General features: G+C 43.2%; 1 protein-coding gene across 3 annotated transcripts in view; it reads right to left on the reverse strand.

The window, feature by feature from the left end:
* NRK (Nik related kinase) overlaps nucleotides 1–24,428 on the reverse strand; it is a 94,573-nt gene that overhangs the window by 38,097 nt on the left and 32,048 nt on the right. For 2 of the 3 annotated variants that reach the window (XM_050310236.1, XM_050310233.1), the window contains exons 3-15: nucleotides 22,952–23,008; nucleotides 18,105–18,230; nucleotides 17,225–17,335; nucleotides 15,387–15,477; nucleotides 13,199–13,329; nucleotides 11,184–11,238; nucleotides 8,969–9,047; nucleotides 8,380–8,555; nucleotides 6,789–6,861; nucleotides 6,188–6,383; nucleotides 4,739–4,885; nucleotides 3,845–4,003; nucleotides 1,927–2,079 (exon numbers count right to left, since the gene is read on the reverse strand). In XM_050310236.1, coding sequence (XP_050166193.1) covers nucleotides 1,927–2,079; nucleotides 3,845–4,003; nucleotides 4,739–4,885; nucleotides 6,188–6,383; nucleotides 6,789–6,861; nucleotides 8,380–8,555; nucleotides 8,969–9,047; nucleotides 11,184–11,238; nucleotides 13,199–13,329; nucleotides 15,387–15,477; nucleotides 17,225–17,335; nucleotides 18,105–18,230; nucleotides 22,952–23,008 — 1,554 coding nt within the window. The remainder of the gene's footprint in view (nucleotides 1–1,926; nucleotides 2,080–3,844; nucleotides 4,004–4,738; nucleotides 4,886–6,187; nucleotides 6,384–6,788; nucleotides 6,862–8,379; nucleotides 8,556–8,968; nucleotides 9,048–11,183; nucleotides 11,239–13,198; nucleotides 13,330–15,386; nucleotides 15,478–17,224; nucleotides 17,336–18,104; nucleotides 18,231–22,951; nucleotides 23,009–24,428) is intronic. The other variant, XM_050310235.1, reaches the window with a different exon arrangement.

Raw genomic sequence — 24,428 nt, forward strand, 5'->3', positions numbered from 1 at the left:
GTTGGTAAACACACTGCTTCATTCTTCTCTGCTCCTCTTGGCAGCTGGGAGAGGTGCTACCAAACAGGGAAGCACTGACAGGGTTCAAAGGAATGATCACTTGTCCCAGGTGAAGAAGCCAGCCTGAACGTAGCTCCTCTCATCCTGGGAGTGGCACCTCAACAGGGCAGAAATATCCTCTGTACAGCCACTGTGATCCTGCAGAATCCCAAAGGCCCTGCAATAAACTATGGATGCTCCCACTGCTACTACAGGGCTGAAATATTTGCCTCAGGGAAGCTGCCAGTCTCTACCCAAGGCTAAGATACAGATGTCCTTCTTGCAGACCTTGCAATAGCTCTCCAGTGATTTGATGCTACAAGCCAGGCCATCAACTCAGCCCACTTACAATACTCGTGACTTGAAACAACAAACAGGCCCTGGAAAAAAAGGATGTGAGAAGACACACATAAATATTTTTCCAGGAAAAAGCTATCAGGTGAAGTGAGACCTTTCTGCTCAAAGCATCTGTCTGTGGTGATTTTTGCATCATCGCCAAATAGCAACCTGAACAGGAAAGGCACAGGGAGGCTTTGACTTAGAGACACTAACAGCCAGCTATTATCTGACTCCCAGACTCCACAGACTCTCTCAGGGCACAAACTGAAGTAGAATGATAAGGAGAACCTGCTTCCCCATATCCTGCTGGAGAATTTCAACCACCCTGACATCTGCTGGAAGAGCAGCACAGGGAGCTGTAGGTGATCCAGAAGACTCCTGGAATGCAAGGAGGACAACTTTTTAAGCCAGGTAACAGGCAGCCCTATCAGGGGAGATGCAATACAGGACCTCAGGGTCACTAACACAAGGGAGCTAATTGGGGACGTCAAGATTGGAGGCAGCCAGGGCTGCAGTGATTGTGCACTGGTGGAATTTGCAGTCCTGAGGGAATATAGCTCAGGCAAAGAGTCAAGTCAGGATCCTGAATTTCAGGAAAGGAAGAAATTTTTTACAATGAGGGTAGTGCAACACTGGAAGAGTTTGCCCAGAGAGGTTGCAGATGCCCCATCTCTGAAAACAGACTAAATTACCCTTAGAGATCCCTTCTAACCCAAACCATCCTATGATTCTATAATCTTTCATGTAGATGTTCACCTGAAGCTCATGCCAAGCAAAATTCCAGCTGCCAGCAATAAGTTTAAAAAAAAGTTTGTGATTGTATAACTTAATCTCATAGCAATAACCAACAATGCCTCAAAGAAGCCCATCCTGCTGCTTGGGCTCAGCAGTGGGACAGCTCGACATGCTCTGGAAGCAGCTGAGCTGCAACCAACAACCCATCCTCCTCTGCAGCCTGATCCTCCCCCTTTGACTTCAAGATCCAGTGCAGAAGGAAACAAGCCCAGAAGATGCCACAGCAGCACACAAACAATGTTCACGCCTGCTCTGAGTGCCACTCCCCTGTGGGTACCACAGCAAAATCTGACTCTGCACTGCCCTTATTGCATCTCCACCTACCTTCAGATTATTTCATAAGCTCACTTAACATTCTTATTTTTTACATGATTTCACTTATAAAAATTCTGGCTTTGGACTTTTTTTGTAAAGTGCCACCACACACACTTATGGCACCGTGTAAATAATACATCATCCAGGGACTGCAACAGTGCAGCCATTCAGGCTTTCTGTGAAACATCTAAGAGGAATATCATGGAACCAGCAATCAGGCATCAAGTATATAAAAATAACTGTTATCTAACCCTGACCTGCAGTGCTTAACTATAATTCCAAACAGAACTTAGCAGCAACGGTGTCACTGAAAAGCCCCCAAGATGGGTAGCACAGACCTCAGTCATTTGTGCTGGGAATGAAGAAAATCAGTTTTCTGATGCATTTTTCTGCTTGTGAACCACTCAGGTTCTTCCTCCCCACCTGGGGCAGCAGTACCTGCACTACCACGGCTCTCTGTGGTGCGGGGGTGCAGGGGCTGGAGCTGCTGCCCGAGCCCATCCTGGAGTGTGGCGTGGCCTCGTGCCCCAGCGCCGCTGGCCACTGCAGGGAAGGCTGGATGGCATCACTCTTCTTTATTCGGTCCTCGGCCTGAGAAGGAGAAAAGCATCAGCACATTGCACACTGAGCCCCAGGCTTTGGAGGCTGGATGTTCTCCCACAGCACCACAGAGTAAACCACCTCTGATGGACCTTCTCATCAAGGAGGACAGCCCTTGCACAGTACAAACCTCTACTTTCTCTCCATTTGCAACCCATCCTTTTCCATCACATTTCCAAACTGCAGTAAGGAGAAGGGCCTGAGTTTCCATCTGCTGTACTCTAGGTCATCTCTTTTGCTGCAGGCTGGGATCTTAGCTGGGAGGAATCATCTGTCTATATTTACTTATCTTTGACAACATGCAGCCTGTTTTGCTGCATATTTATTATCCCCTTCTAGCACTGACATTACTGCATGTTGCTTTCTACTTTAAAACACTTTTAACACTATCTTTTGGTATGTTACTTGCACTATGGAAAAGACTGAGGAACACGATTTAGAAGGAATGAATCTCCCGAGGGCGTTGTTCATTACAAAAATCCTTATCCTGTGGTTATGACCCCACTACTCTTTTCAGTTCCACTCAATATGACTCATTCCCATTCTCTAGAGTAAATCTCTAGCATATCCTCTGATTCAGCAGCCTAGAAAAAGCCCAGTACAGTAAACTAGAGAATAATGCCATAAAAATACCCAGTTATCTGTGTCTGGGTGGGTATTCTTAACGGTATCTCTCACTTTATCTGGATGTTTGTGCCTGTGTCAGAAAGGTAAGCATATTCTTAACACAGCCAAGAAACTGCTGAGGACATGGAAAATGATTCCACTTAGTCTCACAGATCTCCACTGGGGAAAAAAAGAACAGCAAACTGCCCCCCTCCCAAAAAATACCTTATTAAAACAAGCAACCACAGCCAAGCACCACAAAATTCTAACCCCAGTGAACTCAATCATTATATGATCTTGAGGCCACATTTTCATTACTTGCAACTTTTAATAATGAAAGGCAAATTCTACCACAAGCAAGAAAGATGTAAAAACTAGATATGATAATTCCTCCCCCAGCTCTGTGCCCACAGGGAGCTTCATGCAATGTATTGTGATCCAAATGCAAACTCATGCAGGTGACACTCCCCAAACTGACCTCAGCCTGTGCAATGTCAAGCCTGAGCTTGGAATTTTTGCCTCTCAGCTCATTCACTTTGGTGCTGGTGAGACCAGATACAGCACACAATGAGCTCACATCTGGACAGAGATGTGCAGGGAAAACCTATCCTGACCTGCTGGTGACAAGGTAAGTGCAAAAGCAAAGCCAAGGAATTCCCAAGAAATGGTTCTGTGGCCCTGATCCATCAAATCTTATCCTGGGACATAAAAAACAAGAAAAGGCATCACAGCCTTATATTGGGGAGTAGAGGTCTGTACTTGAGAGGCATGATGCTCTTCTGTGTCTGGGTCAGTTTTGTGAACTCTCACATCAGGCAAAGACCTCTGTTAAATGTCAGATGATATTACCTTAATTCATTCCTCTTTGAAAGACAAGGGAATGACACCTAGCTGACCAGAAGAACTTTGTTTCCCCATTCACCAGTCAAACCCCTCTCTCAATTCAAGTAGAAGTGACAGAACAATTTTTCCCTTCCCTTATCCTCTGAATATTACTGGCAAACAAAGACTTGACTATAGCATAAGTGTGTAGTAAGATACAGGTCATGCTCCAGATTGAGGTTTAAAGATCAGTCTGCTTTTGGCTTCAGCAGAACCACAGCATCATAAACTGCAGGGCACCAAAATGCTACACTGGCCAAGACAGTACCTCTTTGCTTGTGTTGCTTGATGGAGGCTGCACTGGTGCACTTGAACTCGTGGAAGGCTCCTTCTTTTGCTTGTGGTCATGTTGGAGGGACAGCAGCTGTGTCTGATCTTTGGGGAGAGTTCGATGCCCCCTCCTGTTGTGCTGCATATCTTCCATCTTCTGAAAGCAGAGGGTGATGAACCTCAGAGAGAACAATGCCTTGGAGGACAACCAAGTTGTCTGCTGGAAATAGTGGCTTTTCAAAGAACAGAGTGAGCACAATTCCAGCAGGACCCACAGAAGAGCCAGAACCCCGAGCGACAGGAAGAATAAAGTGACACCAAATACTCTACATGGCTTTTTAGAAAGTATGTCAGAAAATCATATTTCTTCTGTTTACTTTTCCTAAAACTGGAGGACTTTAATCAAATACTCCATGCTTCTACAAATCATTTTGCAGCTGAAACATCAGAAAAACATGGTGGTCAATGTACCAAACCTGATAATGAGACTTCAGCATTAAAATTAATCTCTGCTCTAGTGCTTTTGTGAAAAAGAAATGGTCCTGGTTACAACCAGAATACAAAATGGAGGCTAGAGATTTAAGCTTAGGTTTACCTGATGCTTGGATCAGGGAAAAGGAATTTTAAATCAGAGTGAAGACCATTTCAGCACAGAGAAACAGTCAGGACAGAAGTGGGAGAGACAATGTCCCTGGTGTAGATAAGGAGGATGACTCAGTAACACGTAAGTTAACTCAAAAAAAGGTTGAATCTGAGAACAAGAGGCAGTGAATGCCTTAATGAAGTCCCTTTTTGGTCCATGACTCAAGAGGATGGGAACACCCTCAGGGAACAGAGAAAGACACCAGATACAGGAACAGGGAGCTGCAAACAGTCAACACTCTCGTCATACCTGCTTCTTTTCTAACTTCCTCTGTCCATCTACTATAAAGTGTTCATCTTCCACAGCCCTTTTGTCTTCTTTACCCTTTTCCTTTGCCTCTGGCCACCTCTGCTCACACTCCTGCTGCCTTCGTAGCTCCTGCTCTCGCCTCTGGTGCTGGAAGAGAGCCAGGGAACAACATTGCTCATTTCACTTTACTTTTGTACCCATCAATTACTTATGCCATTGCTCATTAATCACAGGGCCCATTTCCCGCTCTGCAGTCACTAACAGGGGACACCCCACACACCACCCAGCAGAAGCTGCCACCACCACGACTGCCAAACTTGAAGTGAAACCTCTGCCCTTTTGGCAGCCCAGGGCAGATTTGTCATTCATTTACGCAGGCATGCAAGATCTCCCTGACAGCTGGTAGCTAATCTAATGACAAATGTTTTCCTGTCATTTCAAGAAGGAAGGGTTTTTCCGAAGTGCCTGTTCTTCTGGAGCAGCACTATGCTTCACAAACATCAGCTCCAGAGTTCACACCATGCTTGAGTTCTGCCAGATACTCATGAGAAGAGACATGCTGGTTATTTTTGGTTTGTGTTGGGCTGCTCACTACAGGAAAGGCGTTGAGGTGCTGAAGCGAGTTCAGAGAAGGGCAACAGAGCTGGAGAAGGGTCTGGAGCACAGGTCTGATGAGGAGTGACTGAGGGAACTGGGGGTGTTAGGCTGGAGAAAGGGAGGCTCAGGGGGGACCCTGTAACTCTCCACAACTCCCTACAGGAGGCTGTAGACAGGTGGGGGTCAGTCTCTTCTCCCAGGTAACAAACAAGTTGTGCCAGGGGAGGTTTAGATTGGATATTAGGAAAAATTTCTTTACTGAAAGGGTGACCAAGCACTGGAACAGACTGCACAGTGAAGTGGTGGAATCACCATTTCTGCAAATGTTCAAAAAACATGTGGATGTGGCACTTAGGAACATGGTTAGTGATGCACTTGTCATTGCTGGGGTAAGGTTGGACTGGATGATCCTAGAGGTCTTTTCCAACCTATGATTCTATGACTCAACCCTGCCTCCAATACCACAGCGTGTCAGGCAGCTGAAAAGGCAGCAGCTACCTTTTAACATCTCAGACAGAAGCAGGGCCAGGACTCTGGACCAGACTGACTAATACCAAACTGGGAAATGCACATGAGAAAGAAATTGGGATCTCTCATCCCATCTGCCTGGGCTTCCCACCAAAACTAACTCAAGCAAAATGCCCTTCCTCTTCTGTTTCCAAAGCTCAGGGCAGGTTGTCAGCAGGAAAATGACAGAGCCCATTTAAAATCATTACATTCAAAAGTCTCACAGTTGTCCCAAGGTGGAAAACTATGCTCCAGGTTGTGCTGACAATTTAACACAGCCCTTTCTTGCCTTTCAAAGCCTACTTTCCACAGGCACATGGAATAACAATACAAGCCAGTCCCTACATCCTCCAGCCTCCTCCTCTGCTCCTTCTGCTGCTCAATCCGCTTCTGCCGCTCTGTCAGCAGCTGCTTCTTATATTTCTCCTGGTCCTTCAGCTGCTGCTGCTGGCGATGAGGGTCAGAACGGTTCTTGTTCTCCTGCTGCAGCCTCAGAAATTCACGACGGAGAGTTGACTCCCCTGGGAGATTAACTATGGAGCTGAAACAAAGAGGAGGTTTCTACATGACTAAACATAACATTAAAGACAGAATACAAAGTGCACTGGGAATTGTTTGGTGTCCTGTGTTAGGAAATTAAGATTTATCTCCAGCACGTTGACTGCGCATCCACACTCGCTGTGCTACAAACCAGCCTGAAGCTGATTATTGGGTCCTTCATTTGAGAGTTTCCTCCCTATTGCAGGGGAACTAAGAAGCAGCTTATTACAGACATTTTATACCCAGCAGTTAGGTTTGACAGCTACAAAACTGTTAAAGCTACCAAAGGGGAAACAGGAGATTAGGGATTCAGAGCAAGTTAAGAAAGCTGTTTTGGCTGAGGAGAGCTGCCTTCAGTGAGAACAGCTTGGGCAGTCAAATTTTCTATTCCAGTAATAAAATTAACCTTGGTTCTCCTTCATCTTCATTCAGCTCATCATCTTCCTCCTCACTTCCACTGTAATCATAGTCCGTTTCTTCTAAAAAAGAGAATAAACAAACACCAGAGGAGGATACTGTTATTTAAGGTATGATCTTGAACTTTGTTTCTGAGCTCTCAACCTGAACTACAGGCTCAGTAGGAATTGGAATTTAGAAGTCACAGATTGTACTGGGAGGCTGAGGGGAGGCAAAATATCCACGTACATAATTCAAAAACTAGTTCAGGTAATATTTCAGGGCAGCCCCTTTACACACACACACACCTTTTCTGTTGACTGACTGTGTTGGTTTTGCAAAACTAACCTATTTCCATCATCTGAAACAAATTAGGCTAAACCCACAGAGAAACCCAGCCCCCACAGAATCACCAGCAGAGGAGATCTTTAGAAAGACACTTAGATAGGACATAAAAGCCTTGCACTGCCCTGCTCTGCTGCTCATACCTGTTGTATGGCTATGCTGAGGCCTTCAATAAATCTAGGTTTCCCTTTGTATCAAAGTAAATAAGTAAAAACCCTGCACTAATGCTAGTTTTAGCACAAAGGTTTAGAAGAGGCTGACCTGTAGTTTAAATTTCTCTTCAAGGCTAACATGAAGGCAGTTTTAATGGAATAATTTCAGATAGGTCCTACCCTGCATTGCTGGCTATACTGCATGCTAAATTTGGGCTTTATTTTTTTTGGAAGTTACTATTTTGAAGTGTATAGTCTGGCAATTTTACAAGGTTCTCCGTTTCAGGGGAGCCTTGATTAAAATAGCACTTTTCAGGTCAAAATATCCATCAAGAAGTGATTGTTATCATTGCATTTTCCTGCCCCTCCCCAAGGGCTTTTGTGAGAAACTCTGACTTACTATCTTTCCATTCCAATGTGCTTTGAGATTCACAGCTGAAAGAGGTGGCAGATTTTGCAACTGCTACTGGAGTCAGTAAATCTACATTGCAAGAGCAATTTCATTTTAGGCACAGATATTCCTGTTGTGGAATCACTACTTGGTTGGAGTTTACAAAACACCTTCCAACACCACAGTGCTTTCCAAGTTTGCCCTCACAGTCACTGATCTTCACAGTGCCTCTACCATATACAATACACAGAAGAGGAAGACAGGAGAGAAGGAAGGAGAAAATCGTTGGTTGACAGCCTACAGGGCTCACTCCCCCTCTGCACAGCCCTTAGTCTGCCATGGCATTTATAGCAGCATTTACACAAGTATTATCCCCTCTCTAGCACTGCTTCTTCCAGGTTTTGCTTTGAAGAGTAAGGCTGTTTTTTGTAACAAACTCAGATTCTCTCTTTTTCTTGATCCACTCTGTGAAGCAGATGATTCATTATATCCATTTGTGTTTTGCTGGTGGTCTTCTCTAGGTCTCTTTGGTGCACTCCACTGCAAAACACTGCAGTGCAGCAGTGCAGCAAAACCCTTCACTGCAGCCCTGCTGCCCCCAAAGAATTCACAAGATAAAATTATGGAGACACAACAGGTGGATCTGGGACAGCAATATGAACTAAGAGACCAGAAAACAATTGTGGAGCACCACTTTGCATTTGCCATGTTACCCTTTTCTCCTTTTTTCTTCCTGGTCCTGTCCAGGTGATCTTTCAGCATGATGCGCACTTGCCGTTCGTTCTGCATGTCTCGGATGAAAGAATGCTTAAGCAAGGTTTCAGTGGATGGACGGTGCAAATAATGTTTTACAAGGCAGCTTTCGACAAAGTTTAGGAATTTCTTTGACCTGAAATAGACAGAGCAGGTGAAGGTTTTCTTTATACACTTCATTTAAAAGTAATTATCTGTAGGGCACACTGACTGCCATTAGCCCCACAATGTCCACGCATTCTTCTGACAAAGCACTGACCCCAAGCAGCCCATCTAAGCCTTCTTTGCCTATCCTGCAATTTCAGCCACAAACACCAAAATTAAACAACTGCTGCAGTTTAGGCAGAGTTCAAAAGAAAGGTGTTACTTCCCAAAGGTAAACTGTACCTGCCCTCCGGCTTAACCCAGCACCAGAAACAGTCTAGGAGAAACACCTCCTAGATCACTGTAAGATTTAACAAGATCATTGTCTCTGGACAAGCGAGTTTAAAATCCTCTTGGGCCCAACACAGAAGCCAGAACTATAGATTTTTATACACATCTCTTTACCATTTTCTGGATTTCAACTTTGGGGGTGGGTTCCGTGGGATGAGGAAGAGAGCTCTCATGGGGTGCATGTCACACAGGGCTGCGAAAGAAACCACAAATTACTGAAGGGTGCATGTCCTCCTTGTGTCCCTCCCACAGCCAGACCATGCTGACCCAGCTGGTCCGTGAGCCTGGCTCTATCAACAGAGGGAACAGTCCTCCACAAACATCCCCACTTGAAACAGCATAGAACCTGCCCCAGAACCACAACAGTAGTCCACAAAATTCACACTACAGCCAAGAAACCAAGTCTCTGAGTACACAGAAATTTCCAGTTAAAAGAGATTCTAAAGAAAAGCTGCAATGCACAAACAAGTAAAACTTCCTTCATATTTCTGATATATAAGGCCTCAGAGGGACATGAAAAAAAGTTCACCTTTTCATACACCAAAGCGTGTTTTTACATAAGCAGAAGTTAAAGCTGAGATTGAAATACTTATCTAGTCATTATGTCTGGTTTATGGTTCAGATAAATTATAAGCTCCATTTTAACCAAGCTCTTTGCTACATCGTTCGCGGCATATGAGAAAATGCAGGATGAAGAAAACCCGACGCGAAGCGAGGGGCTCATAACCTGCCTCACCGGCACAGAGTGGAATGACTGAGCACAGTTACCCACGCTGTGCTTGGGAGTGTGAGCACTTTTATTAGGCAATCTGCAACAGATTCTACTCCTGAATTCATTCAGATGCCAGTTTCTCTCCAGCCCAATGCACTTCTCTTCAGTGTTACTGTTGTGGGAAGCTGAAGCTACGAAGAACTCTGCAGAAAGTAAATACTGTCACATCTCATCTATCCCGTGCATTTTGTAGGGAATTATGAGTGTGCTCCATCTGCCACGGAGAAACATCAGGGGTCAAAGGTTTTCCTTCACCGAACAGAGCTACTGAATGACAACTGATAGGAACTACATGGAGGCTGATTTCTTACATGTCGGTGTCCAGCAGTGATTCTTTTAATGTAAATGGACTTAAACAACATTACAACATTAGTACAAGTGAGAAGACTGTGCTCTGGTAAAGCCTTCCCTGCCTTCTATTAATTTCTGTCTGCATCCACCTGCTTTCATTTCTCACATTTGGGTTCTGGTTTTGACTTTTTCCTTTGTATTTTCAATAATGCATGATACAGTGGAGATGGGGCACAGAAGAAGTCTAGTTTCTATCTCTGGGTCACACTGCTGTACTACAGTAAACAAAACACAATGCAACAGAATTTAACCCATAGCATTTCCCTGTCAAAACTAGGGAAAACATCCAATACAAGTGGCATGAGGAACTGGCATGCAAAGCTACAAAGTCTCTCAAAGAAAACTCCCCACGGACTGATGTCTCAGGACCAAGTTTCAGTTTGGCTGAAGCACAGGGTCTGAAAGTGCTCCTGAACTCCAGCTGGCTCCTGCTGAAAACCAAATCTGATGGGAGAACAGCCAAGTGTGTTTTTAACAACACAGCCTACACGCTCTCAGGCTCAGGCCAGAGTATGATTTATTTCATCCCCTGTGCTCTCAGTGGTGACAGGATACCCCACCACATCACATCTGCTCTGCAGGAGCTGGGGCAAAGCAGCCAGTCCCCCATGGAAACCACAACACAGGGGGACTTTGCATCCACAGATCTCTGCTGCCAGAGGCTCACTGGAGGAGCCAAGGGGACACCTGGCAGGCACGGGCAGGCTGTAAAACCATGGTAATCTGCTGTCAGGTTGAGAATATGGTCATGGACCAAAGCCACTAAACGTGAGAAAACACAGTGTTAATCCCAAAAACTGTACAGAAAAATATAACCTTTAGGCCTACCTTCTCCAACTGCCATCATTATTTTTATTGACCTAAACCCAAAGCCACTCCTGTCAATGTTTTCTGCTAACATGTCAATCACTTCTACTCAGCTGAACCCACAGGCAGTGGTCAACAAAGCGATGCTAACAAGAGCTCTAAAAAAAATAAATTTTGTTTCCCTATGAAATGAAGGTAAGGAATCAAAATATAGACTGAAGGGGTCTAAAAGGAAGAGGAAAACAAAAGAGTCCAAAGGAGAAAAAGTTATAGATTATTTTTAAAGATACAGACAGAACCAGAACTTTGTACATCTATGTGTTAGACAAACATGAGTTATTTTAGCACAGAACATGTTACAAAGCACAGACACCCCCACCTTTATACCACATCACTTACGAGGAGCTCCTTCGGCCATTTCAATAGCAGTGATTCCCAGAGACCACAGGTCACTCTGCAGGAAAGAAACAGTGCACATTGCAGCTTGCAACATTCAAGTTTTTTTGTTTGTTTTCTTCTGGGTTTTTAGGTTTTGGGTTTTTTTGTTTTGTTTTGTTTTTTATTTACAGTTTCCCTAGATCTCTCCTGGATCATGTTGTTTTAGTAGGAATGACATATGTTCTGCTCCCTCCCACTCCCTACTGAGCTTTTAGGAAGTGTGCTAATAGCCTGAAGCTTCCCATTTCCTATGCAACTCTGAACAGCTGAGTCATCATTTAAGCAGCCAGCCCCCAAATGCAGACCTTATGCATTCAAAAAACAAGAGCCAGAATATAGCAGGCACCATTTAAATATATGTCTTAAATCTGTTTTCATGAGGTAGTGAGACACAGCAGTGCCTGCCCTCCTCCTTCTGGCCCCAAAAATTCTTGGTCTTAATGCTTATTTCAGAGCAGTCATTGCTGAGTTTCTACACCAATGGAACAGAAATTATATTCCGGACTCAGGGTTTGACTTTTTCTGTCTACAAAATCTCCAGTCACACGTTTTTGGGCACATGAGAGCACACCATGCAGTCAAATTTATGCTGCAGCATATGTTCAGCCCAGTTAACGGAGTGGAGTTCCCTTTAATCAGCTGATCTGGATGCCAAGGGCCAGGTTTTAATCATGACGGTAAATCGTAAACACCACCAGTGACTGCAAAAACTTCACAGGTTTCCACTTGATTAATCATGTGCATTATTTCACTATTTTTGTGTCTAAATATAGCCGAATGAGAGGCGACCAAACTAACTTGCAGAGCTTCTCCAACTATGTTTTAAAAAACACAGCGAGAGAAAACAAAACTTCAAAGACTAGAAGGAATAAACCATTACATAAATAGCAGTTCATACCCAGCCCAGCTCTCCAACTAAACCTGACTTTATCAGCCTTCTCAGTCCAGCTGCTCTGAACTCTTCACACGAGCTGAAAGTGAGTTCATATCAGAGTTTGTGAAGGGATTTGGCAACAAAACAGGTGGGAATTTCATGGATTCATGATCCGGATCTGTCATTAAGTAAATGATTACTGGGGTAGTACCACAGGTTTTGGGGACAATGAGAGAAACTTCCAGGCTACAAAGAATTTTGGAGTTCCAAAGCAAAAGAGGCAGACAGCTGACAGGGAGGATGAGGAATGTTTGCAAAGCTCAGTCTGTAAACACACATATTTATGTGTATATATTTTTACTCTTCTGGTTGGTTTGTTTGTTTTAAGACAAAGAAGCCACAGAGTGGCTTCCTGCTAGGTAGCTCATCCTATCAGCTATAAATCTCTGTGGAAAAGAGCGGTCCTGTGCCACCTTCTGAGTCATAGCACTGTCTGCATAAGTGCTTCCAAAACCCTGTGCTGATCAGTTTTAAACTCCCATCTGCAGAATCTATTTGAAAACTGACAAACTGTCATTATTACCGAAATCAAAGAAACCTCTAGAATTAGGAGTGCACATTCTTTGTAACTGTATCTTTTGATAAGTACACATTCTGAGAAGGAACAGGGGGACAGGGAATGAAAACAAGAAATAATTTCTTGAGTTTTCAGTAGAAGACTGGCATGGCATGAAAAATAAAATCCAAGAACATTCTTTGGTCATGACTGAGACACACAACATGACCTCACTCTGCCAGTGCAGCACAGAAGGTCTCTCTTCCTTTCTTTCCTATCCAGACCTGCAACCTTCATATATCAGTACTTCTTTATTGCAGAGAAGACCATTAAAGTCTGTGTCAGGTATTAACAATTCACACAAAATATTTAATAATGAAACTCCAACCTTAAGAAGAGCCTTCACCCACATATTACAAATATTTCTATTTGTGCTGTTCTAGTATTATTGTGGTTTAAAAGGCAGGAAGTTTGAATTTTTCAAATTAGCAGAATTTCAGCAATAACCTGCACGTTTTTGTACCTTATGTGGAGTTTAACACTTACCCTGTAATCATATGTAGAGTCTGGGTTCTCCTCACAAGCAATGACCTCAGGTGCCATCCAATAAGGTGTGCCAATAAACGTATTTCTTCTCCCAATAGTCCTGTCCAGCTGAGCACTTACACCAAAATCCACTGAAAATACAAGAAGAGGTAAAGAAATCAGTAAGAAGTTGTATTCGCATGGCAGAACGAGTGCTTGGTTACTTTCATTCTGTTTGGAACACCAAATCTTTGGGCTACAATGTGTATAAAACCTGAGTTCCTCCAGCACATCTTGTCCAATAGCTGAAATTTAATTTCCTTTTTTTTTCCCCCTCCTTTTTGATCAAATAAAGGATCAAATACACAGCATGCTAAATCTGCCAGGCAGGTTACAACAACATGAATTGGTCTAGGAAGACATTACAGAATAATTTATGCTTAATTTAAACACTACAATGAGTAGGACTAGTGTGTGAAAGTAAAAATAGTGTCTACAGACAAGGTAAATTTGGATGTGTCTAATATGGCCAACTTGTGAAAGCTGCAAAGAACCATCACATCACTTCATTTTGAGGAGTCTGGAATAACTCCTTCTCTACATTCATAAGTATCTTTAAACAAGATGGAGAGTCTACTACTTTATTCTGATCTCAGACTCATCATAATGAGAGAATCGTGTGGTGCTCTTTGAGCTGAAAAGGGTGTTACAATCATCAGGACTGTACAGCAAAATGGTTTTGTTCAAACATGAAACCAAATAATTACGTGACTGTATTTCTCTTTGAACAACCCTCTGAGATACATTAATTGGATCCACTGGGCATAGAACTGGAGGGATATTCCCAGAGGAGGCAAAGTAGCAGGGAAAAGAAAGGACTGAAAGGAGACAGCCCTATGGCTGCCATGAAGGAGCAGATTTTCCCATTCATGTTGTCTTACTGCAGATCATCTGCAAACTCCAATCATTTTTACTACTATAATTTAATGTGCCTGCTCAGCAAACCTTCTCCAAGAATAAGGTGGACTGGACCTTAGGGATCATCGTGCACTCTGTGCTTCTGATGGGAAGTGTGCACTCTTACACTGAAGTGGAACAGAACTGGATTGAGAACCTGTCTTTCTAGATTCTTTGCTTTAAGACACCAGGCTAAATATATCTGGAAACAACTGCTGGTCTTTTTAAAAATTGTTGTACTTAGTAAATCTGTTTCATCTTTACCCAGAGTAAGAAAGATTTAACTTTCTTGTCAACCATGTGGAGAACTGTGGGACTGGTAACTATACAAGACCATAAACACACACAACTGCCCCATCTCACCTGTTTTAAGAGGGAACAATTGCCAACTAATTCATATGTTTTAGATACTACAAGTAAAATCTTGCCTTCATTTAATACAACACCAACACTCCCTCTGACTTTAGTTTTTGCCACAAGGTTAAATCATAATGAGATTTAAAGTGCTTACTTTTACTTGCTCCTACCCCACATCCACAAGCCATGTTTATTATTTTTGTTTTCCAACTCTACAGTGAATTTTTTCAATTAGAGAGAGAGGGACAGAAAAGATCATCACAAATAAGAGAAGTGCTTCCCTTGAGACTTCTCCTTTAAAACACTGCCATGCATTCCCTGTGATGTCTTTCCAAAACATGAAAGACATGCCCTCCTCAAGAGAGATATATGCTTGAGTTTAGTCTTAGGAATTCACAAGTTGTCAACACTGACCTGTCACAGGAAGTAAAGGAAATGAGTAAACCCTCCAAATTTTTGGAGAGATGACTATTAGCTCAGTGGTAGCCCTTACACATGAGTAATTTCACATATTGTCAGACTTACGAAAATCTCCAAGACCACTTCCCTTAGAGAAATAAATGGATTAGTGTAATTTCTTCCCACTACTTTTTTACTTTGGAAATCTTTGCATGCTGGGATCAGCTGTGAAGGCCTGGTGCTGCTGTGACTTACTACACAGGCTTTGTGTTTGACTCCCCAGAAGCAGCTGCATTCCCCACAGGCTGTGAGAACCATTCTAGCAGAACATGTCACATTTTCAGTCTTTTCTACGTGACAGACACCTTACAGGCACAACCATTAACAATACTCTGCATACTTGTTGCTCTTAGGTTACCGAAGGTTCTTTCGGAGACAAGATGGAAATCTTAAACTTTAACAAACAGGTTTCTAGCACACCTTTAAGGGAACTTACCCAATTTTACTTCTGCATTTTCTGTGAGAAGAACGTTCTGCCCTTTAATATCTCGATGGATGACATGGTGAGCATGAAGATGTGCCAAGCCCTAAAAGAAAACCAGACTTTCCTTATCCTTTCTTCTTAACATTATTACCATGAGTGTGACACTGGTGCCTTTTTGCACTTTCACCCTTTTCAGACTTCATTTGTAAGGAAAATACTTTAGATGTTACTAGCAACATGAACAGCCCATTTTGGGGGAGGAGAGACAACAGCAACTGCAAGTTTGATTGTTTTCCTCTCCACAGACCTGACAGCAGTGGAGCATCTCTGAAGTCAAGTGTGAAGAGAACAAGGTAGCAAGATTTTAAAAACTTCTGTCTCAGAATCAAGGAATGCTTCTGACACTGTGCTAAAAGCAGACCAAAGAGAAAAGGACAAAGCAGAATGCTCTGTATGGACAGCATTCAGCAAAATGGTAAATTCAATGGTAAATGCACTACAGAAAGTTAAAAATACCATGTCAGACCGCTTTTTGAATGCAGCAAGTATTGTTTTCAATCAGCTCATATTTGCTACATTATCCTTCATTTCAAAATTGCCCATGGTTGAACTAGCATAGATATAAAGGAACACACTGAAATAACCCATTACAGTAAGCCAGAGATGCTTCACTCAAAACATTTATCCTCTCCAATATTAATGGCTTCAAACAGAGCTTCCACCCACCCTGTAAATTTCCCAGAAGGAAGCACTGTCAATCCATGTGCAACTGGGCCACTCTGTTTAGAAACCAGCGTGATTAAATCCAATTTCTTGCTTTTACCAACACGCTGTTGTGGCTTTCAATTGCATGAGGGTAAACCAAACCTTTTAACATCAGTTGCTTTAGCAACCTGACCACACCATTAATGTTTTTTTCTTTTGCAGAAGAGCCCTCCCCACACTCTCCAGATATAGTTACTATAATCTGCAGACTAGTGCCAAATCCCTGTAAGATGGCCAATGCTCTCTACTGAGCACGTTTCTCAACTCCTGGAACAAAGTTTTACCCCTATTCAAGCATTACTTTGGCATGCCACTTGAATTCCATCTCCCAGAATACACATTTATCTTACCATTATTTAGAAGAGATGTAAAACTCCATTACAAGGAAGATGGATCAGTAACCCTGTAATGGGGGAATTTAGAATGACAGGTTCCAACATTATATGTTTTTTTTTTTTTTCCAGGCTCAGTTCACCAGATTACACTTGGGAATTGTTTTATCCTCTGTACTTCCCAGGGAAAAAACCCCATAAAATAAAGCAGCCCTAAGCCTGCATAGAATGAAACACAGCTCCAAGAATTGCCTTGGGGAATATTGTCCCACCAGGGCCACCTTTAAGACTTTGGAACACTGTTTAGTCAACGTTGTCTCTAATAGTGTGGAAAAGGGACCCTTGAGTGTGTGCAGGTACAGGAATTATGAACAGAAAGGCATTACACAGTGTGAACAGCTGAAGCAAAGGAGCAGTAAGATCTCCTGATGTGGAGGACAGACTTACTGAAAACACAAAATTTATTTACTTTTCTAGATGCCCAGTGTCTGGAATTTTAGAAGATGGCTATTTGCCATAGGAAACAGGAATTTTCTGTTCTTTTCATACAGAAAATGGGATTAACTACAACAATATGGGATGTCAAGCAGCCGGCTCTTAAGGCTCTTCTGAACTCTAGGACTGCAGACCATGAGCCCCATGGATCACAACCTTTAAACAATAATGCTCATTAGTGACCTATTTTAGCAACCAAAGGCTTGGAAAGCCCTTTTTGTTGCAAATGAGCATCAAAGCTCTGCTGGCAGGACTCACCCTGAGAACCTCTCTGCAGATGTAAGCAATCCAGTCTTCCTTGAAACAGTTCCCTTTTGTCTTCTTTACCAGGTCAGTGACAGAGCCTGCACCACAGTATTCCATCACCAGCTGCAGGGGGACAAACACAGGGCACCTTCACTACAGCTCTGCCAGGCTGCCAGCACAGATACCACGTGCAAACCCCCACCCCACCACAACCCAGGTGTGGCAAACTACATGTGGCCTTCCTGGATGCCAAGTGACTTAAAATCTCATTTCCTGAATCACACACATTGCTAAATAAATAAACAAACAAACCCAGTAGTGTTCCTCTCCTATTGCAGCTTATAGGTAGGGGTTTTTATATACAAAGTACAAAATCGGAAAAGCAAGAGCTAATAGCACCGAAAAACATGGGAAATTTTTAAAAATTTGAAAGTTCTCATTTTGATGCAGACCTTTAAAAATCTTGCCTCCAAAAAACTGGAGGATTCATTATTCTTCTTTGCTTTATTGCCAATTCCTCTGCTCTCTTTTTTATTTTCCAACTGAAAAAAGGAGAGGAAAGCAAGAAGAAAAAGGAGAGGAGGGGAAAAGGACAAGTTCTTTCACTTTTGGAAAAAAACAAACACAGAAGTGTTTAATTTGGAGAAAAAAAGACTCAACAAATCAAAATGACAGCACAAGTCACAAGTATCATAACATACTTTATGCTCATCCTCAGAGGAAATCATAGGGGATGGAAGCTGTCTAGGGAGGAGAAATTTTTCTCTTTTATATGTTATTCTTCAGAACAATGACTTTAGAGCTTTGCTGAGACAGAGTCCAAGCCAAGCACACTGAAGCTCTAAGGAAGGAGCTGTAAATCTAGTGAAAAGAAATGACACTGAACACTTACCCAGAGCTGATCATCTTGACCTGCAGGACTTTTCTTTACAAAAGCACCGTAATATGTAGCAATATTCCGGTGATGGGAGTACTTTTTTAGCATATTTATCTCCAGCTTGATTTCCTCCTCTTCATTCTGTAACAGAAGAGAGCAGAAGGCTCCTTAGGCGACCACAGATCACTAAGCAAAGCAACCTCTGTCTTTGGAGGCTTTAACACCCAGCTGGAAGCACCCTGAGCAACCTGGTCCGATCCCATGGCTGACCCTGCTTTGAGCAGAAGGTTGGATCAGAGTTATCCTGGAATTGTGAGACTGCAACTGATGGACACTTCTTAAACTGCCAACTGAAACACCCTGATCCACAGGTCTAAAACAAGGAATTGCTAAATTGACCTAAAGAATCAAAAATGTTCCCATTGGGGCACAAAAATCGCATATTGTCTCCTCAGGGAGCTTACACAGGACCTATTATGCAGTAATTTACTCTTGGAGAAACTAACTAGATTCAAACAAAAATAAAAGTATTCCTAACACTCCATTACTTAAATACTTGGAAAAGCACTTAGTGCACACATCAGCCAATTTGTCTTCCCAGTCCTGTGGAGGGTCCTGCTGGGAGGAAACCAAAGCCAAGAAGGAGGCAACTCACCACAAATCAAATTCCAGTGCCAGCCAGGGATGGGATCTGATTTTTTCCTTACAGTTGTGAGGCTGCCCTACCTGAACCATGGGCTTTTTCTCCCTTCTATCATGCCATCAGGGAAGGCTCTGGCATACTGGGAGCTAAGCACACCTCTGGACATCCCCTTCCAGGCACCAGCTATCTGTTTTCCCATGGTCTTTGTTTCAGTCTCCTCAGACATTTCCTACTGCCCAGTACAGCACTCTGCACAAGACAACTAACAGGAATACAAGTTTTTATAATTACATTAGAAGGAAATGCCCTTTTTCAGAGAGACTGCCTGATCTGAAGAGGGCCCTCAGATCCAGCCTGTTTGCTATGGTGCACAACACCCAGCGAAGTGCACATAGATTTCGCCATCTCATTCACTTAAACAGGAAACAAGTGGTGCTGCAAGGTATCCCTGTATCAGTTAAAAGGAGTACAACCAAGTTGAAAATTAATTTACCTTTCTGCAAAACATCTCAGTCAGCACTTACTAGCTGAAGGAAAAAAAAAAAAAAAAGAGGCAGCAAGAACAACTCAGCCCCACAGGATATTTTTCTGCACTTTTCCTCTATTTTCCAGTAGCTTTGCCATCGAAGCATTCCTTTAACCATCACAACAGACTGCTTACAAAACCAGACACATTGTCCTTTCTACCTGGAGCAACACATTAAGGCCTGACAAACTAAAGCCAAATTCCCCTCAAGAATATGATGTGTCGTATTAAACCCGACCACACAAAAATCATTCCCAACAGAGGGGACCAATAAGTTTTCCCCAGTAACATCAATCCACAGGAGCCATGCTACCAGACCAAAGTCTAATTGTATTAAGCCTTAGGAAATGGGAAATATAAAATAACTCGAAGCTAAATAAGGTATTTCAGGTTTCAGAACAGTCTCTTTGTTGAACACAGGCTCTCTAGCTGCACATATTACACTATATATTCCATTTATCTTTTGTATGCAGTTAAGGAAAAGGAGGACCTTTGCTCTTTGGCTTGATACAGCCCTGGATGTTGTATGGGAACTGTCATCCTGGACCTGACCACAAGGGTCTTTAGGCAAGAAGAGCAGAAAAAAGGATAAACAGGGAGGACAACTCCTTTCCTCCTGCTGCTGTCCCCCTTTCATCCTGCCTACTCCTTTTGCCAGGGGAGAACCAAATGTGTGGAGAGGCAACATTCATTTTTGGTCAAGGCCTTCTCCAAATTACTTAAGATCTTTACACATGCCAAGAGTGCATGAACTTTGCACAGGTGGAGCCTGACTCTCTGCTGTGCCCTCAGCACCTGCCTGCAGCTTTCACCAAGTTCCTCTCGGGGAGCTGGCAGATCCCAACCACTTCCTCAGGGCTGCTGCCTATTTTTCAGCTCTTCCTCCTTTGCCCAATTAATTTACTAGATGTTGGAACCATGCTGGCACAGCACCTGAGTAGTTTCCATTCCTCTGCAATCTCACCTCCACGTTTGTAGAACAAAGCCAAGCATGAGCCCGCCTGTGAACACAGCCAGGATACCCAGTAGGCTCTTCCACACCCACTGGCAAGAGCAAAGAGTAGCTGCACATGTGTAATGCTTCTTTCCCAGTACCAGCAAGATGATCCAGTTCCTGCTCTCTTTACTCTGCACCTGTTTCTTCTTCTCTTGCCCATCCCTGCCTGTAGAGGCAGCTACTCGTGCCTGCACAGGTAACGCTGCTCGGTACAGGCTGAGTGCACTGCAGAGACATTGCTTGGGGCAGACAGCAGGCTGAGCTTCAAATATCAGTCAGCCTGTAAGGAAAGGGCTGCACAGGACAGCAGCTGGGCATTTCACAGACAAATGCACTCTGGCTTCCCAGTGCTTAAGTGGAAAAATTACTCTATGCCATGGAAACACCAAGGCAGAAGGGTAAATGTGAGTGATTCTGTCTCATGGGTCATGTCTGAGGCCCGGCCAGGAACTGAACCTGGACTTGCTAAGTCTCAGTGCTACAACATCCTCTGAGCAGGGTGACTGGGGACAAAAGCACCCTCAGCTTCTCAGTGCATGTCCACGCTCAGGATTTCCACTTTCCACCACGCTCTTGTCAGCGTTACCATCAGCCCCATCTCTCAGGGGTCTACAAACCTGCTTATAAATAATTGTTGCTTAAGGAAAGGAAACAGGCTTGCAGATGTGCAGGTGCAAAAAGCTGTTTCCTTTCACAAACCAACGCGTTCCTGGGCACAGATGGCTTCATGCACAGAGATGACAAGCTCATGATCAAAGGCTGTTTTTGAAGACGTGGGCCCATCTGCAATGGCATTAGGAAGCACAGAACCAGAAAGCACACGCCTCTGACCTCAAATAGAAACAAGACATCAGCTGATAAATACTGCACCAAGAGACCCCTGAGTACTGGGGCAGGTCTAACAACAAGTTCCACATTTAAATGTTATTTTGCTCTCTACAAAGAATGAAAGCAAAGATGGAGAGACAATGATGTGCTGCCAAAGAGCTCTGTGATCACCTCCACCGACAGCTGAAGAGACAAGCAGCAAGAATCCAATCTCTTTGCAAGCACTCTCTGCTTGCTTGGCTCCGTCAAATAACAGGAAGCAGAGCCTGCATGGAGAGGCACATGAGCACACGTTGCCATCAGCTCCCCTTTAACCATTTCAAAGGGCTCCCCCCGCAACACAACACGGCAGCACTTCCTGACAGATGTCCAGAGGATCCCACAATGACCACAGCATCCTGCTGCTGCTCTTAAGAATCCGGCCCAGGGCGTGCAGCTCATGACAGCAAAGGGCAGATTTGCTTAGCTCTTGGTGCGCCCCAAATCTGAACAATCACAGCTGTAGCTGGTCAGGTGATTTCTAATAAAATGACTTCTTGCTGGAAAAAGAAACCCTGTAGACCTGGTGAAAGAATCAGAATCTTTTGGTGATTCTGATGTAGCAGAAGTAGCAGAAGGGACTGGGTGCAGGTCTGCCAGCCTGTGCCCTAGCAGCAGAAACACAGCCAACCCCGCACTGGGAAAGTGGAAATAACAGCAGAAAGCCTTGCACTCCCCCTGTGCCAAGGCCAGAAAGCAGAAACACTTGAGAACAGCTGAGCTGGAATTGTTCAGGATTTAGTGGGGGACGAGCACCAGGGAAAACCCCTCTGAGCTGCACCAACATGGTCCCCACTCAACTCCCAAATCTTTGCACGACCCAATGTGAAAACAGCATGATCTGCTACCACTACCCCTCAGGCAATGGGACAGGTTCCCCATCATACTGGGTTGTGATGTTGGTTCTTTAACCTGCAAGGAAGCAGCAAATCAGACCCAAGCAGCTGGTTTTTGCTTCCAGAACCATGCAAGTCTACCAAGGTGATTCCTGAAGCTGATCACATAGTTGTGCTGCATTTAAATTCTGTTTCCAAGCAAGAAGGCATTACTGCATGTTACAGTTTGATACTTGCATACAAAGGAAACTGTTAAGGGAAGGAAATATTTCCAAGGTTCCCTTCCTGCAGCTTTTTCTTCAATTGTTTCATCAAGGAAGGGACTGTCACTGGTGTTAACATGACAGCCCACAAGTGACATCTTTGACCAGCCCTCACACTCTGTTGACAGACCCACTACTGGTTGTGCTCTTCAAAGGATAAACAAAATCCAATATTTAGCAACTTTTTCAACACCCTGTTCCAGCAGTGACACCACTTTATAAATGTGAGCAGGGACAGTGCCAATTAAACTGTCTCCTTCTCTCATCTGTCAAATCACAACAAAAAAGTGCAACATTTGCATTTCTAACATGTTCATGCTTGCTGACTGTCAGGGCAGCTACTCCAAGAAACGGCTGGCGAGGGGATAGGATGTGATGAAACACAGCAGGGGCAGTGCAGAGCTACAGGAAATCTTTTACTTGCTATCTCTGGAAACAGATAATCAACTAGAAATAAGCAGCAAGAGACTTCTTCTGTTTGTTATTATTTGCCACCAAAATATATGGCAGTGCATTCCCTTATCACTTTGTCACCATTGGTCAGGTACAGTTGAAAAATCTGGTTGTGTTAAAACCTCTCAGTACTTTATAAAACACAAGCCAGTGTTCAGCAAGCATAATTTATACCACAGGATCTTCTTTTATAAGCTATCCACCTTCTCATGATCTGATTATTTATTTTTCCTTGCACCTTCGTAACAACCTTTTTTATTTTTGGTTTAGCACTCACCTCAGTGACATTCATCACTTTGATTGCTGCTAGCTGCCCAGTCTTAACATGACGACCCTGTTAAAATAACAAAAGACTGTAAGTAAAATACATAGGTAAACTATGAATACAGCAACAAATTAGGCATATAACAACTGGGTTAGAGTAAGTGCTTTCAGTCATGTTCAAAGTCATGCTGAACAGGGCTTTGAGCAACCTGTTTCAGTTGAAGATGTGCCTGCTCGTTGCAAGGGAGTTGGACTAGATGACCTGTAAAGGATCCCCTCCAACCCAAACTGTTCTATGATTCTATGTACCAAAAACCTTTTGGTCATACAAAACTACCAAGGTGAAGTCTGGTGATGTGTCCTCACCCTGACCGCCCACATGTCCTGGTACACCTCAGGGTAAAGGGAAAACTCCAGGTTTCAGTACATCAATCTGGAAAACTGTATGTGGATGCAAAGAAACTAAAGCTCTATGTAAGTTTTTGCCTTTTTTTTTTTTTTTTTAATGTTTTTTACTGTGAAATGCTTAGTTTTAAAAATTCTTACTGCAACCAAGCTAACTATATCTCAGCTACTTCCCAAAAAGTATACAGGGACTTTAAAATTAGAAACATCATCTTCTATGGTGGTGGGGAGGAACTCACCCAGGTTTGACTGAGTAGGTGCCCACACATGTACACGCTGCACTAGTGAAATGCCCACACCCCACAGTCACTATTAAGCAACAAATAACTGGCAACTTCAGACTAGGCAATTGGCTTGTTTTTGAAAAGAGAGGTAGGAAAAGGGAGGTAATAGGAAATAAAGCTATTTAAAGACCAAACTTGCTACTGAGACTGACAAAATGTGATGATTACCAAGAAGATGTACTAGAAACACAACCGGGAATCTTGCTGTAAATTTCAGTTTCTTGGTTTGGTTAGATCAAGTTGCTCAACAGATACCACAGGTGTAGTCTTTTGCCATGATAACCAGCAATCTCATACCGGAGGATAGTATCAAAAGCTTTGAATGAACAGTGGATTTGCTATATGTCCTAACTCTTCAATTCCATTAAATGTTCAGAAATGGGTTTGAAGCTTTGAGACTGCAATTTTATTCCTGAAATAGTAGTGCCTGCAAAGCTGTATATTGAAATAACTAACTGACATCAGTTAAGGAAGCCATAGGAAATCAGGAAATCAAATATGAAATGCTGCAGTTTGCAGACAAAATGATTTGCAGGTGCAATTTACACCTGCAAAATTAAAAGCTGGGTTGATGTCATTTTAAAACCCAGGTCCTATCTGCACAAAATTGCATACAAGTGTTATTTCTAAGACTAAGCGATTTTGCATCAAAGAAAAATGATTCCTCGTTCTCAGGCGATATGTCACAGTCATGTTTTCTTTTACAAAAAACTAAATCCTGCTGAGTTTTTTGTATATTTATAAGTGTCCTCTTTCCACGGAAGCACTCCTGGGATTGCAAAGCTTTTTCTCATAAAGAGA

The sequence above is a fragment of the Myiozetetes cayanensis genome, unplaced genomic scaffold, assembly GCF_022539395.1.
Source record: "Myiozetetes cayanensis isolate MyiCay16 unplaced genomic scaffold, myiCay2020 scf15, whole genome shotgun sequence".
NCBI lineage: Eukaryota > Metazoa > Chordata > Aves > Passeriformes > Tyrannidae > Myiozetetes > Myiozetetes cayanensis.